This window comes from Saccoglossus kowalevskii, chromosome 21 (genome assembly GCF_978046115.1).
Source record: "Saccoglossus kowalevskii chromosome 21, keSacKowa6.1, whole genome shotgun sequence".
Classification (NCBI taxonomy): domain Eukaryota; kingdom Metazoa; phylum Hemichordata; class Enteropneusta; family Harrimaniidae; genus Saccoglossus; species Saccoglossus kowalevskii.
In genome coordinates this window covers 16,257,438-16,273,448 of record NC_140661.1, presented here as the reverse complement: position 1 = coordinate 16,273,448, position 16,011 = coordinate 16,257,438, and the positions used below count along the sequence as shown (strand labels likewise).

The 16,011-nt window shown below is 36.3% G+C and overlaps 1 protein-coding gene across 1 annotated transcript; it reads left to right on the top strand.

The window, feature by feature from the left end:
- Window positions 1-10,847: 10,847 nt before the first annotated feature.
- Window positions 10,848-15,159, top strand: LOC100378469 (uncharacterized). Its single transcript, XM_002735293.3, has 3 exons — window positions 10,848-10,993; window positions 14,058-14,291; window positions 14,735-15,159. Exons 1-3 carry the CDS (start codon window positions 10,978-10,980, stop codon window positions 14,806-14,808), a joined length of 324 nt encoding a protein of 107 aa, XP_002735339.1. The 5' UTR covers window positions 10,848-10,977; the 3' UTR covers window positions 14,809-15,159.
- Window positions 15,160-16,011: the final 852 nt, after the last annotated feature.

The following is a 16,011-nucleotide window of genomic DNA, read 5'->3' as shown; positions in this document are numbered from 1 at the left end:
AGGAAATTGTTATTCATCGCACTGTGGATTGGATGATTATAAATAAATAAATAAATAAATAAATAAATAAATAAATAAATAAATAAATAAATAAATAAATAAATAAATAAATAAATAAATAAATAAATAAAATATAAGTGTATACATCTAACAATCATGAAGATTACTTTATTTGGATACACGTGCATACAGCTACAGTATATACGCATGCCACCCGCCATTGTGTCCAAGCGGCGGAAATACTAACATACTAATAACAAAATAATAAAAAAAATGTAAAGTAATGACAAATTAGTGAAAATAAAATAATTTTCATGTCGTATCATCGGCATTTCGACCGACAACACGGTTAATACGGCACTACAAATTAAGCACTCAGACAGTACATGGTCGCATCGACCTCCGCCATCCGTCGCTCAATAGTGCTGTACAGTCCTCCTAGTAGATCGATTTTATTCATTTGAATGCTGATTACGTGGCGCATGTATTCTCATCATAGTATAGCCGACTGATACATTGTTTTCTATAGTAGCTGGCTATTAATACGTACGGTAAATTCAAGTCGTGATATGACCCATCGTAACCGAATGCTTGAAATAAACATATATTGAAACATATGCACGAATCTGACCACGACGTTTGTCGACAAACATATGTATTGAGTCGCACAGTTGTGGCGTATAAGAGGTTAATTCACCACGCATTCTTAACATTTTTGTGAAATATTATCACAATGGACGTATACGATTAGGGTTTATTTGTATATTCCTCGCTTATGCCTGTGAGCAATACACACGAATGTCTGTTCCCATTCACCCATGGCCTAGAGCCATGCACGTTGTGACGAGGCATAATCACTCGAGGGAAATAAAATCATGCTATTGTTTTCTATTCTAGTTGGAATGCATTTACATTCAGATAACACAAGTGTACAAGTAATACTCAGTTCGGTGACGCCATGGGAGCCAGTTGATTACTGGCGGTGTCTTTGTCAACAAGTTACTTCGTGGGATATCCTTTAATGACCATGAAAGTGTGTGAGGGTTTTGACATGCAGAATGCATGGAGGGCAAACAGAATGATTTTCAACTAGCACGTCCTAATAAATTTGAGACCTCCAGACAATTTATGATCCGACTCGAGCATTATTTAACACAGTGACATTAACATGTTCGTCATTGTGCATGTGGAAGCTCTGGAATTGTTATAGCACGTACGGTTTAACCCTGAGATGTTGGTGATTTCAAATAACTCCAGCGTCAAGACTCGAGCGTAATTTGGAGACCTCCGGAATGAACAAGGCTATTATACCAAAAGTTAAAGGCCAAATCCAAGTTTAATAAGACGGCGTACACCACACAGAAATCCCAAATACCGCCTGTAGTGAGTAAACAGGCAAATAATATCACCCAGTTATACGTCACAGATGTCAGATTATTAACAACCGCTCTAAGAGGGAAATTTATCCTTGCGCTTGATTTCCAGACAACTGCAATGTCAACGAGCATGATTATGCCACACACGAATACCACTAACAAGTTTTTACTATCTCAACCTGCAGGAAGTTTGCACACACTTGTTTTTAGGTGATGGAGAATGACTCCAATAAACAGGGTTTAGGTTCAGTGAACAGAAAGTGAGATGATAGCTGATGTTACGAGTCCTCAAAATGGACCTAGAAGTGCGTACTCTTTACTACACTGGAACTTTGCAAGCCGCGTGCATGACTGGGCCACTCTTTAAACAGCTCATTTCAAAGTCATATCATTATATCATCTTTAATTCCATGCTCAAACGTAGCTAGTGGGCCAAAAGACTTGTACTGTTACATAGGTTCTTTATTGTTTGCATACGTATAGGCTCTCAGCATCTCAGGATTTTCTCTATTTGAGCTTTTGCAAGGGGGGACGGTGCAAGATCCATTGACCACCTTGTACATATTACATCGATCTACAAAATTTATTGAAGGACACCTGCCAGTAGCTAGTGATCAGCACTTTTTGACAAACGTGCAAAGTCCTTATTCTATGGCCAAGAACAATATGTGTATGCAACGACAATGACCATATCATGTCGAGAAATGAATCAGGCAGACTGGTACCGAGAAACTCTACCATGCAAATCTGTTAAAAGAATTGGGGGTAAGGAATTCTACTGACGACAATGCAACCTTATACGTATACACTGATACTCTATCTACACCTCTGCACTGTATCTACTGGTTTGATTGAAATCGGTGCGATCATAAAGGGTTCCGAACACCTGAATGGTGACGTGATAGAATTAGTCAATAAGTCCTAACAGATGGTAATGTGAAGTGGGCACATACTACAGGATGCATCACCTTTTTACCTTATAAACGAACTTACGACATGAAATTTGCGACCATCAACAAACTTATGTTGCCAGGAGTTCTTTAATCTATCTAGAAGTAATACGCCGGAAATGACACGTGTGTAATGACTTAAATATACGTTAATAAAAACTTAAGTGTACAAATTAGAAAATTCGTTATTAGTAAAAGGCTGGATCAATCATACCTATCACAGCTTCTTGTTATTTGCATTCCATTTTTTTAGAAATGTCACTCAGCTATGTCTAGCGTGTCCTAGAAATAGGTAACCGGACAGTGTACTATTGCAACAGACAAACGCGGGTGGTGTGGGTGTTAAATCTAGCTCGGTAGAATATTCGCCTCGAGTACAAAACAGGGCTTGTACTCTCGTGATATAGCAGGGTACATTTCACTATGACGTATGATGATCGAACACGAATCAAGTCAGACATGAACAAGTTCGACCGATTCTTTTGGAACTGTTATAGATGTTGGTGACATTTTCTCATAATAAAATATTTTGTATGGCAGAATATTTGCATTCATTTCTATGGCAACGACTCGCACACTACCCATGTTATACGTGTTAATCAAGACGCTGTGAATTCATGATGACCCACCACAGCGTCATCAATTGAGGTCACTGCGCTGCTGACTACGTCATCAATTCTAGTCATGTCACGAATTTGAACCGTTCACTACGTCACTAACACGTCATAACCAGCCTCCAACAATGTAACCAGTTTCCAAGAAATACTTGTTTTCCTTGGATAAAATAAGATAATACCAATGTCAGAAACATATATTTGGCATGCTTCCCGGTCTGTCGTTGAGCAAAAGTGGGGATTTGACACAAAGTTAATTCTGTTGGATATGAAAGTATGTACGCTGTTTTGTTAATCGTTGGTTTTATTGTCACCCGAACTCACTATGCTATATTGCGTAATTTATCGAATCTTATAAAATCTTCGATACAATCCGTCCCGTTGCTGTCATCAACAGGTTATTAGTATGAAACGTATTCTTTTTAGACGTTTATACGTCATGTATCCATCTAAGTAAGCAAATAACACAGAATAAACGGCAAGGTAAATACTACGTCTAATTATAGTAAACATGTACTGCGTGCGTGACTCGAACCGGCGCTCGCGTACGGCACCTAATCGCCTAGCTGTATCCATCTATAAGCATTTCGGTGAAAATGTCTTCCGTATTGCTAATCATATACGACTCAACAGCCGCAAACTCCCAATATTTCATTCCTGTTCTCCCTCGCGCGTATCATGTTACCTATGAGATACACGCATGTCAACAACGCAACGCACCACAACGCTACGCAACGCAACACAACCTTACTTTCAACTGTCAAAGTACTTATTATAATGAATAATGCTCAAAACCAGTTGAAAACATATACTCTCTAACATACCTTAGTTTTATACATCTTTGAATTGTATTATGCCATTTGAACCGATGATTCGACAAAAGTCACAAGATTTTGTTTTCCTGTTGTTACCCTGCGACTCGTGATAACTATTTCTTTCAATTCCTCCGGGAATCTCAAAACACACATTTTAAAAGATCATTGCCAATGAGCATAGTGGGAATTATTATGCACGATACTTTTCATATACATCCAACCTTATAAAGCATAGGGTTTTTTTTTCACTTATCGCCAACAACATTGATTTAGATCACCCACCCCCCTTTCCCGGTTGCTCTGCAAGTTACACAACACTGCACAATACAATCATACATTTTGAATATATACTATATTGATTGAAATATTTGCTTTAAACTGGCCTGACTTTGTATAATATGTGTTCGAAATTACGGTTAGTATGAAGTAGATTTTACACAAGCTTCAAAACACCTAAATTACTTGATATATTTGTTCATGTGCCAATGTGTTGCTGTATTTTGCTCCTTGATTTTATTTTTAATAATTTAATCTGTAAAAGTTTAAAACCAATTCACGGATAGCATGCAGCACCGACTTGTTTAAACTAACGCTGGAAAGCTGAGCTAAATTGTTGAAATTGCATTTCTTTCATTTAACCCCATACATTCGCATATAACTCAAGATATACATGCTTTCGTTGACAAAACTCGCATTGATCAATTGTTTTCCAAGTTGCCACCATCAACACGCTATACTTGGGCGTACCCATGTCATTGTTCTGCTGTATCCCTGTAATCAACAGAATCGTCCGTATCGGATTGCATTGGACGTCCTTTTTGAATTTGAATTTGGATTTTATTTAAATACATTGCAATAGTTTAGTTCATGCCTTCATTTTAACGCAAATTTGAAACATAGTTTAGAATACAAACGTTCGGGGGATTGTATGGTGTGTTAAAACGTGCGTAGACTGTCGTACCGGTCGCGTTGCTACACAGAGAAGACTTGAACAAGAATGTAGCGTTCGCTAAATCTCAGCCGGTGATGTCGGTATTTATTTTGAAGACTAGAATACATGTCGATTATCTGAGAGGCATATAACACAAAAACAACAACTCGGATAAGAGCGTAAGTGCTATCGCAAGAGGAGAACATTTGCCCTTCAAACATCGAGGAAACGATCCCCTGCGCTCGGGCACAACTGTTCACACATATATATATATAGTATATAGTGCACAAACGAGTAATCTCAAAATCTGTGTTTGGTTTTTTGAGTACATTTATTGCGAATATATTGAATGATTTTGTGGTACACGGCCCTCGTAAATACGTATATATATATACAATATGAACACACAAATTGCTCCTGTTATAATATCTGAACGCATCGGGTTGCTAGGTGACTGTGTCACAGTCTCGAAGCCTACGTACATATTGAAACGGCGTTAGCAGGTGTCTCCCGTATTTGCAACAATGTTGACATTTTGTACGTGGACCACTGTGTCTCGAATGTGGGTCATAATCACCACCAGTGACTATACTTACTCTAAGACATATTTGCAATATTGATGCAACAAACTCGTTAGAAATGATATTTCACATTAGACCATGAATAGCACATTGGTAATTAAAACATATTTGAATAGTACGACAATATTTTCTGCACATGAAATGCCGTTGTCGGAGTACTTTTGTGGCGAACCTTCCTTTGGATTAATCTCGTATTTTTTTTATTAAAAATACTGTTCTGATAGACTCAGAAAGAGTAATATAACGTTCAACAAATTTCTCATCATAAGAATAGATTATATCAATAATGACGGAAATGCGGTTGTCGCAAATCATCAATGGGAATATTGTGCCATTAGAAAAAAATACAAGCAACAGCAAACCTCTGAGAGTATATTTATATATGTTTTCGGGATGATTTGCTTTGTAAGATTGTTATTCAAATGCGAATACTATACGTTAATGTAATACAGATCTCTAGAAACATTTTCGCAAATCGTCGGCCACTGCAGTTAGCTATATAAATCTCACACATTGAATACAGAATTCGCTAGGCAAGCTTGCCCTGCTGTTGCTATGACTACAATGTGTTCTACAATGGAGGTCGTTGCATGGTAACCCTATTTCGCATCCGATAAATGAGAATAATTAATCCACATTGCAAAGCAGTAAATAGTCATCTAATAGATGTAGCTTGTTCTTAACATAACTAGTATTTGTAATAATAACATAGGCTTAGACGGTATTGTTCAACGTATTAAGTATTAAATAAGACTACATGTAACTCTGGGACTACTACCATAGCAACAATGACTCCATGTAGTATAATTTACAGCGATGTAATTTCCCTATCATGGGATATAAGTTGTAATTCAAGTATCGACGTATAAAAACCACTAACAACAATAGTTAATAATAGAAATAGAAATCATTCCATCATTGTTTATATCATTTGAACACATGCAATAAATATGCAGATTTGACGTGACCGCCAGGAAGTGTGTTTCGTAAGTATAGTGTTCTTTCCCCCCAACTAACTTTATGAATGAATTCAAAAACCATGATGCATTTAGTAACAATACGTATACAATTCTATGATACTTTGTTGCGGTTTTATTTACTTCTGCCAGCACGCCCGGAAAGACCATTTTGTTAAAGTAGCTGTATTAGCAAGGGATCGTCGCGTTTAAAAGAAACCCAATCAAAAGGCAATTACTTGTTAAATTGGGGAGTTATCATGTGCGAGCGATACGATTGGGTAATCATTTGTTTCCAGCAGAGTTGGTAATCCATACTAAATTACCGAATGTTATTACAAAGACAGAGTTCTATTTTTTTTTATATATATGAATTTTGGAAAGCACTTTGTCAGATTGTTGCCTAAGTACTTCAAAGAAGTGACGGGGAAACATTTTAGTGTAGAATGTCGAGACGATGTTTTGAAGATTAATATAGTAAATTGTACAACACTGACTGTATATGTGGTCGTCTACACCATGCTTCACTACTGACAGTCACTGTTCTAATACACACACCTATGAATATAGCATACACACTGTTTTAGCGCGTTTACATTCAAGAAGCGCTTCCTCTGATTGAACCGCCAATCATTATTCAGTAGCAACCCATCAACCTTTCAGAATTCGATGCTGGCCGCAGGTGTTTCATGACAATATATATTTGTATTTATATATCAAACAGATGACGTGCTTTAGGAATGAAATCAATAAATAGATTATTATCTTTACCACTCTGCGGAGGTACACGCGATGGTGAAATATGAATACTACGTGTAAACACAGGTAATGAATATTTATGAGTTCTCGCATATTTATATCTTAGTAGGCACATAAATCATTCCGAGCAGAGATATGGGATTGTACTAAGTCTCAAATCTGTAATTATTGTGTCGTGATTGTAATGAATCGGGTCTCACATTCCGGCATTTATAGGCGAAACACGTTATGCGTCTACCATGATAATATGAGTTAAATTATTGAAATTGTAATTATATATTGCAGGACAAGCTCGGTATTAATTACGTTATTATAGCTGCGTGCTATACATATATTATTGTTTATATAAGTATTGAACTTAGTTGTATTTGATTTCGAGAATGAAAACAAAAAACATTATGATGATTGAAATGATCAAGAACTCGCGAATAGTGCAAGCACTGCATTTCACGAAGATTTTTTTTTTATATTCTGTTTGTAGTCGGCCATTACCTTATATATTGCAATCCGCAATGATACAATAAACTAAATGAGAATCCATTCACTGTATCAAATTGAATGTATTATAGTCTCAATTCAGTATTTGAGAAACAATGAACTGGAAATCGACATCGAGATTATGATAATCAAAACGTTGTGAACCAAATTCACAATTACATAATAGGCCATTTTCCGGTCACTGCGAGAATCACGCGTTGTGCGTGAAATCGAACGTAAAAACAGGACAAACAAAGGTCATAGCGTCGTAGTGGCGTCAAATGAAGCATCGCGTTGGACTCGACAAACGCGAAAATATTTTGGGGGGCATTTCCATGCTGAATAATGTGCTGTACACATTTGATGATAGACATTTTCGATTAAGTGAGGGTATTCGAAAGCAATATCTTCTGTCGAAGATCGGCCGGTCGGTGTGAGCTACGAAATAAAGAAAGTCGAGTTCAAAATCAACTCGTTCGATTTTTGCGGCAGACGTTCGACGCGCGTCTTACATGCAACTCGCGAGATCTCGCAGTTGAACGAAAAACACCTATTGCGCGTGTGGGGCTGTAACTAGGACAACGTTTGATAGCTAATGTTTATAATGCTGTTATGCATTTATTTTTTTCTGTTAGTTTGCTTATTGTCACAAATTCACTAGGAATTTAATCAATGGAAGCGTTTTCAAGCAATTTGGATGTTGATTAGCATAGTACCAAATGTTATTTTAATTTTAAAGTGGATAACATTCGTGACATTTGCATGCTTTTATCGACCAGCCCAGGGTGAAAGTGACATTACGATTTTGAATGAATTAAAACACGATATATAGATATAGGTCACCTTGCTCACACGGTTAGTGAAACTCATCCTGCATCACTGGTATTTAATAATTCGCTAAAATTATGAATATTCAGATACGGAACTTGACATCGAGATACTCAGAAATACTTAAACACCACGTCATGTCGTACTGCATTCTGGGAAAGTTATTTTCATTGAAACAACGATAGTATAGCTAAAATAAAAATCCACACCGTGCTCTCACATTATATGTCTTTTGCCATAATACGTCGATTATTACTTAGAACTTAGATACATTCGCAACTTTCTTGAAATTCGAGCAAAATAACACATCAGTTGTCAACCGGAGATAACCACACATAACAGGGTGCTAAGATTGTTGTTTTTTTTAATCGCAAAAAAAAAAGAATTTACGACGCTGACATTATCGCAGGATCTATGCTGCGAATACAATTTTCAACATTTGAAAGCCGTCAACCTCAGCCCCGTCGTCTGTGTACGGTTACAGCAATACACCACAAAGTGCACGGACATATAATTACTAAGATGTATTTAAAGTTACTTGATGACAGCAAGAGCATCGCGACCTTTAGTAATTGTTAAATACTACGTACAAGTGCATGTCATATTCGAAGACTAAATTAATTAATAAATTAAACTGTAACAATATGCATGTTATAGAATGCTAATATAACGTTTTAATGCACGTTTGGCATGACTTTTCTGATTTTTTTAATATTTTCTTATACTTCATTCAGCTCCCGAATTGTGCACATTAACTCCTTAGACGCACCAGTCACGGCAGACACGTATTGGTGCGTTGCTTGAAAGATATTACAATTATACAATCATGACAGTGGCATGACGGTGATGATGTGTGCAAATGTTCCTTATTTATGTCGGCTTCACGGTGTTTTTATTAATATTTAAAAACTTTAATTTGATTGTCAAAACTACAAAATTACAGTCACTTACGAATTGCTTGTCTGTAATATACGTAGCAGCTCATGAGGAAGTATAATCTTCAAGACTTCCGTCATTGAACGCTAAGATTTCCCAGAAGGCTAATGAACAACCCACATATAACAACATACAAAATGATATGGATTTCAAGGGATTGTAACCGCCCGTACTTGAAAGGAAACACTAAAGTTGTGCGTCTCTCCCTTGTGTCTTCGTCTAAATTATCAGTTTTGTTAGTATGATCTTTTTCACATTTGTCTCAGTTTTTGTTCTGCTTACAGCGTTGTGCACTAGTTATTGGATACGAACTATATTGTAGAGACGCTCACTCGAATACTGATAACTACGTCACTTGAATATAATTATACGTTTATTAGTGACAGGTCCATTACATATGTCCATTTCATTTTCCACAAGGTAATGCAAATGTCGCAGAATAATATTTTGTTTAAACAAATCTGCTTATGTTAGTTATAGATACATATATATATATATATTTGTTTGCAAGATTTTTGTTAATGGACAGACACCAAATGTAATGGTCCTCATTAATTTTCATGTTAGATCGGTGACTTATCTTGCTATAGATTTTAACTCGGGCATACCACTTCGATTGAACTCCGATACGAGTTTGGATTCGGATTATCTGGGCATTCTAGTATATTTTTTTCACTAACGAAATCATTTTCTTTTGATGGTCGTGGATTCACTGACTTGGTGGAAACTTCGTTACAAATGAGTTCGACTAACATATTCCTAAAACACCTTAACTACACAGCTCTCGACTGGGGTTATTGTATTGTTCTTACCTGTATAAAAGTATGAATAATAGTCTTAATAATACTAAACTTGAAATAAATCTTGTTAGTACTGGAAATAAACGAGCAACATTATCACATTCGGTGCAATAGAGATTATAACAATTCGAAAGGTCACTCTCCCATTCCACCGAATATTACTAACAGGGAAAAGCTTTGAAACTGGCTTTCAAAATAGACAATTTGCGGATTAATGGATCGGTAGAATTATTTAGTGGCGGTAATTGTATGCTTATAACTGCTTAGTAAAGTGATTTCCCTTGTATAACAGACAGTGTGGGAAATCATTACCTGTAATTCAACCGCGTAAGCTTGTCAGGTGTGTTTCGCTGCGAAAAACTGAATTATACCTCGATTTTCTCACACTTATTTTAAAAATCAAGATCATACGCTTGTAAGACGTTTGCCTCGTGACATCGGAGATACGAAGAGCGTGCATCTACCTTCTTTCTTTTCATTGTAGAATACGGAACACCATAATCCGCGACGGATACTGAGCATTCACTCTATTGCCAAACCATGACAAAAAAAAACAGATTGAAGTAGACAAATTTGAATTTCAATCGGAAGATGCTCGTCTATCATAAGTGTAAGTATGAACAGAGGCGTGAAATGACATTACCATAAAGTAATAAATTTTACATGAGAATTAGTATCGCGGCTAGTGATCGCATGCATTCACAAAACTCGTTATCTTCCAATTATCTTTGTTTCCTTCTGATGTTGCGATTAAATATGCCTTTTATTCACATGCTACTATGGAATTCTTGTCATTTGTGCAAATCGCTCAATATGATGAATGCGTCTCAAAAATTAAATAAACATGAGCTTGTTATTCGAGTATATATAAGAGCTGCATACGATTGCTATATACTTTTGGTCGATACGCGTTCCTGGTATACCACATTCAACAAGTGAACCAAGCCGAGCAACATGAAAACACATTCGGGTAAGTGTTGATGTTCAACGTCTGTCAAGTTCAACAGCTCTTCGGCTAGTGACTTTCTGCTTCAGTGTTTCCTATTGCGTTATGTTGTGGTTTTGAATTTGATTTTTCAGCGAAATGTTTCTCTTTTAAAGCAAGTATTTTATATTGATTTGTATCGAAAGCGGCTCGTTTTCTTTCAACGTCGCTTTTAATGGTGCCGGCGTACCTGTGTGACAGGGTGGCACACATTAATTCATCGTAGTCGTCATTTGTCTTTTGGGGTCGTTCTTGTCCAGTAAAGGGTATTATTATGATAAATGACATTACCTTTATTACTTACCAAAAAATAGACACATTGAATATACTATAATTAAGAAAATACACGCGGTTTCAAACAGCTACATAAAATCGACTAACTCATAAAATATTGCCAACAGTATCGAGTGTGTAAACAATCTGATATAGTATCTTTAAAGTTATCATTCATCAAAATATCTAGTTAAAAGGAAATATTTGAAATGCGTTTGTAGGAGCGCAAGTTAGATAAGTATGCATACAGTTCAAGTCACGGGATCATAGGGAAATTCTCGTGTTTTTTGTGACTTCAATGTGGGTATCATTTAGTATTATATACCTGACACGCGTTAGAACGCTTTCCGTGTTTTTTTAAATGCACTTAATGTCTATGTCACATTAAAGCATTCCCATAAATTTATATCGAAGTAATAATGTAGCGCGTGGCGGAAATATAATAACGCCACAAAACCGCGTGTGTGTTTTATTTATTTGTTTGTGTGTGGATGTGTTATTTTCTTGTTATATTACCCTTAACTACAATTACGGCTACAGGCTGGAATACCTGTATATACACATAAGATATACGCGTAGGTCATTGCGTCGCGTATACTTTGCCTTGTTCTCGCTCGCAATAACCTCATACTAACCCAATCCGCTCAGAAATTCTCGCACAATGCCCACAGTATAGTATCAAAAACTTTTGAACTACTAGTATTTGACAACATGTGTAGTAGATCAACATGTTTTATGAATTATTTTTTAACTAACTTCTGAGATAAAAGTTATAGCACAAATCTAAGAAAATATGATTTAGTCACCGTTGATTGAAACTGTTTCCCTAAATATAGGTACGTGTAAAAACATATTAAATATATATCATGTTGAAACCAACAATACAATTCCAATTCAACAATTTTTTCGTATTACATATTTCACGCCTACGTTTTCACGGTTAGCTTCAATCATATATATAGAGTCAGGTTATAACTGCATACAGTCGCGACATTCGGCAAATGTGCTATTGTAGAGAAACGTGAATGTTCATCGCAGTTATTGTAAAATGTCTTGAGATGCTGATTCTGTGTCATTTATCAGAGAGGTCACTTTCATCCTATTCAAGATAAAATTGTAACTAGGGAGGGGAGTCGTATATATTGAGTCATACATGGGCAGTTATGATTTTATTTTGATTCCTCTTAGTCTACCAAATTATCACAGTCTGGTTTGATGGCGACAGGAGAAGCAAGACACATATTTAATCATTAATTATCACATATAATATTTTCTATAACTTATTGAATGTGTAACTATGACAACATTCAACCCAAGCTGCGATTCCACTTGCGCATGCCCATCTGGTCACTGAATGCCAATGTTTGTTACGCGTTTTGTGGAGCTGTCTTTTTGCAACGGTTAGAACGGCTGCAGTATAAGCAAGACGTCTGCATACAGTGGTAAGGCGCTTTACCGTGGTCGTCAGTTTGAATGTCGCGCTGATATATTCGTAGTATGCCAACACTTATATATAAAAGACGAGATTGCTAATGTAATCTGGAAGACATTATAGCCGATTAACATTTATGCCTATGAAATTGTTCTTGACTGAAACGTTCCTAGTTAGCGTTGCAAGTCAGATTGGTTTAGTTCACGATCTTGTCGAAATAACTACGGATACACACACCAAGACATCAAAGTCGATTTTGTAGCTCGTTTTTTCCTAAAATAAGCGAGGGTTTCAAGTATGTAGTGTGAACACCCTGCAAAAGCTATAACTAATAAATTGAGGTAATGAGATGACTTTATAAAGCATCCGATGCCTGATGTTTAGTTCTAAACATAGATATATGCTTTTGAAAAATTGAATATATTTCTTACCTGGTGGATAGTCACATTGTACACATATGGCACGTCAAATAACTGAACCTTATCAAAATTTTAAAACCCAAGATTAATAGGGAAGACTTTCCGCCTCACATTCACGCAATGTCCTGACCGATGTGTCCATTTTTTGTAAATTCGTCCGACTTTTTTTCTACCTAGTATTTTAATGATATTTATCGTGCTTGAAGAAACCTTGTTTTGTGACAATTTTGGTTTCAATAATCAAGACATGTTCGCTCTGTCACTGCCTTGCTTGTCGCTATTGCAAAGTTGGGCAATATATACCAGGCGTACTCAATTTGATGGGAGATCCAGTCAGAAGCCCACATTTGTCTTCAATGTTGTGAAACCGTAAAACAACGTACTGGGTACTAAACACGACATATTTGACATATCATTAAATCACAATTCACTAATGATTATAAAACTTGTTGACCACTGATACGATTTGTTGTAAATTTAGGAGAAAATATGCAAATCTAAGCTTTACTTTGAAAGCATATGATAAGAAAAGATAGACAAACAAACATGCATATCATCTGAGCCACCCCAAAGATAAACTTTTGTTTTTTTTCAAATAAAACTACAAGACAAAATTTTAATATTTTGATTATCCGCGGTGGTCTAAATACACGTGAAAATAAAGAAAAAAATATTGCCCCATTCTTGCTACCTAAATTTCTTGCACAAATAATGACATTTAGACAATCGTGTTCTGCTTCCCAGTTACCTGAAACATATATCGCCATGGTTACGTGTTAAGTAAATTTTAGAATGTTCGAATCAACAAAATAATCTGTAGTTTACCTCCAGTGAGGCTACCTTACGGGACACACTCGGGCGTATCTCGTGAGTTACATTATATTTATTTCACAGAAAAAGTAAAAAATGTAATCTTTTCTTGTAGTTGGCGTTTTATTCATTGGTTTAATCCTCGTTCAACTCATCTCAGTAAACAACGCATCATGTCGGAACCGTTGGAAGGTACTGAGCATGGCGTCTTGCAAACGATCCGAAATTCAGCCCACATTCAAGGAATATGTAGCGGAATTTCGTATATTCGATTTGAACGAAGATGGTGTTATTACTGATAACGAAGTACAGAGGCTTGTGGAGTTTCTCCAGTCCGCTGATCTCAACGGTGAGTGATAAAAAGACATTCGCAAATGTATGCGTCAATATCTCCTCGAGCTAACGATGGCATTGTCGGCTGTATAGATACTGGTATTACTCTTCAAACTAGCATTATTGAAAGTGATTAGAACTTTAAATTATTCTCATCACGTACGCCAACTGTATCTTCTATTTTAATTAGCATAACCCTCCCAGTTCATGCCTTCCGTCGATTACTATCATCTAAGTCACCTTCCACTTGTTTATTTCATTCATTTCATTCACTGAATAGATTGACAAGGATCGTGACCTGCCCACAAAAGTGTGCGTCACTCGATAGCTGTAAACGACCATTAGGCGGACGTTCCAAAGAAAAGTATTTCCAAGGCTTATTCTTTGCTTCGTTCTCAATGGCGCATATAAAAGGGTAAAGTTTTTCTGACTCGATTTTGTTTTCGTTTTCTTTTGTAGGCGATGGAAAGGTGAGTCTCAGCGAATACATCAAGGATGGCGAGAGTTCAGAAGAAGACCAGCTCAACGTGTAACGGCAACTATTCGTCTCATTACAACAGGGGATGAGTGACAATTAGGAGTAATTAGAAAAGTGTGCGCTGACCAAATCATAATGCGTTTTCAAGGACCTAGTGTGTGTACATGTGTTGAACTCTAAAGAAATGTGGCGTGAGAAATATGTTTTTTTTTCAACATCTGAGGATAGTTTTTGAATCGCATCTAGCTTATGACTTATTTTTTAGGATATTTCCATTTATTCATAACGTCATCACGTGTTTAGACTACGACAAAGCAATTACGTTTATTTTATTATGATTGTGACAACTATTATATTCATGTCATTCTGTCGAATTTGTAAATAAATCCGTGTACTTTGCAACAGACTCTCGTTGATTTGGTGTAATAAATATTCAGCATATTATAGTGTGTGTTGAATAGCTTGGCTTCCCGGAGCCATACATTCTGTCGGAATGTCGCATATTCTATGTATTTAAATAATGTTGCGTTTTTTTGTGTTATAGTTAATTATGAATTCAAAATGTAATTGTTGGTTTATTATTTCTTCCTGTGTAGGCTGTATTTCTCGGCTAGATACCTGACTGATAAGCAATTGTCAAGGTAGCGACGATACATTAACGAGACAAGTGGCAATAATTGCTAATCACATGATACATTCATGCGTTACAACTATATATTTACCCATAATACAGTGCAATTAGGCGGGATATATAAGTTCCTGGTTAGACACATCACAATTAAGTCCATTAGAGATTGTTTTCTAGTAAACGTCGGAGCATTTTCATGAAAGGCAATTGTCCATAATGCGTTGTATTTTGGAACTGTGTCACATTCGCCGAGCAATAATTGAGAACGACATCACGTGAAAGTTACATTAGAAGGGAGACAGAGAAATCGTTTTTGGGCTCTAGAAAGTGTTACATTTGTAAACCGTGTCACGCGAAACGTGTTATTTTTTTTTCATTTAACCCATATCTCCATATATCAGTGATTATCTCCATACTATGTAATGACAATTCAGGCAATCTGATTGGTCCGTGCAAACATATTGACTTTTTTTAAATCATGGCATACTATCGCAAAAAAGCTAATATTCCGAGACATGTGTGCTTTCAATAGTGCTTAATAATTATTATTAAAAAATTATGTTCATCGGAATATTTCTGGTAGATTGTGAGACCAAAATTCAGCTTCTCCAAACCTCAACTTCTCCACGC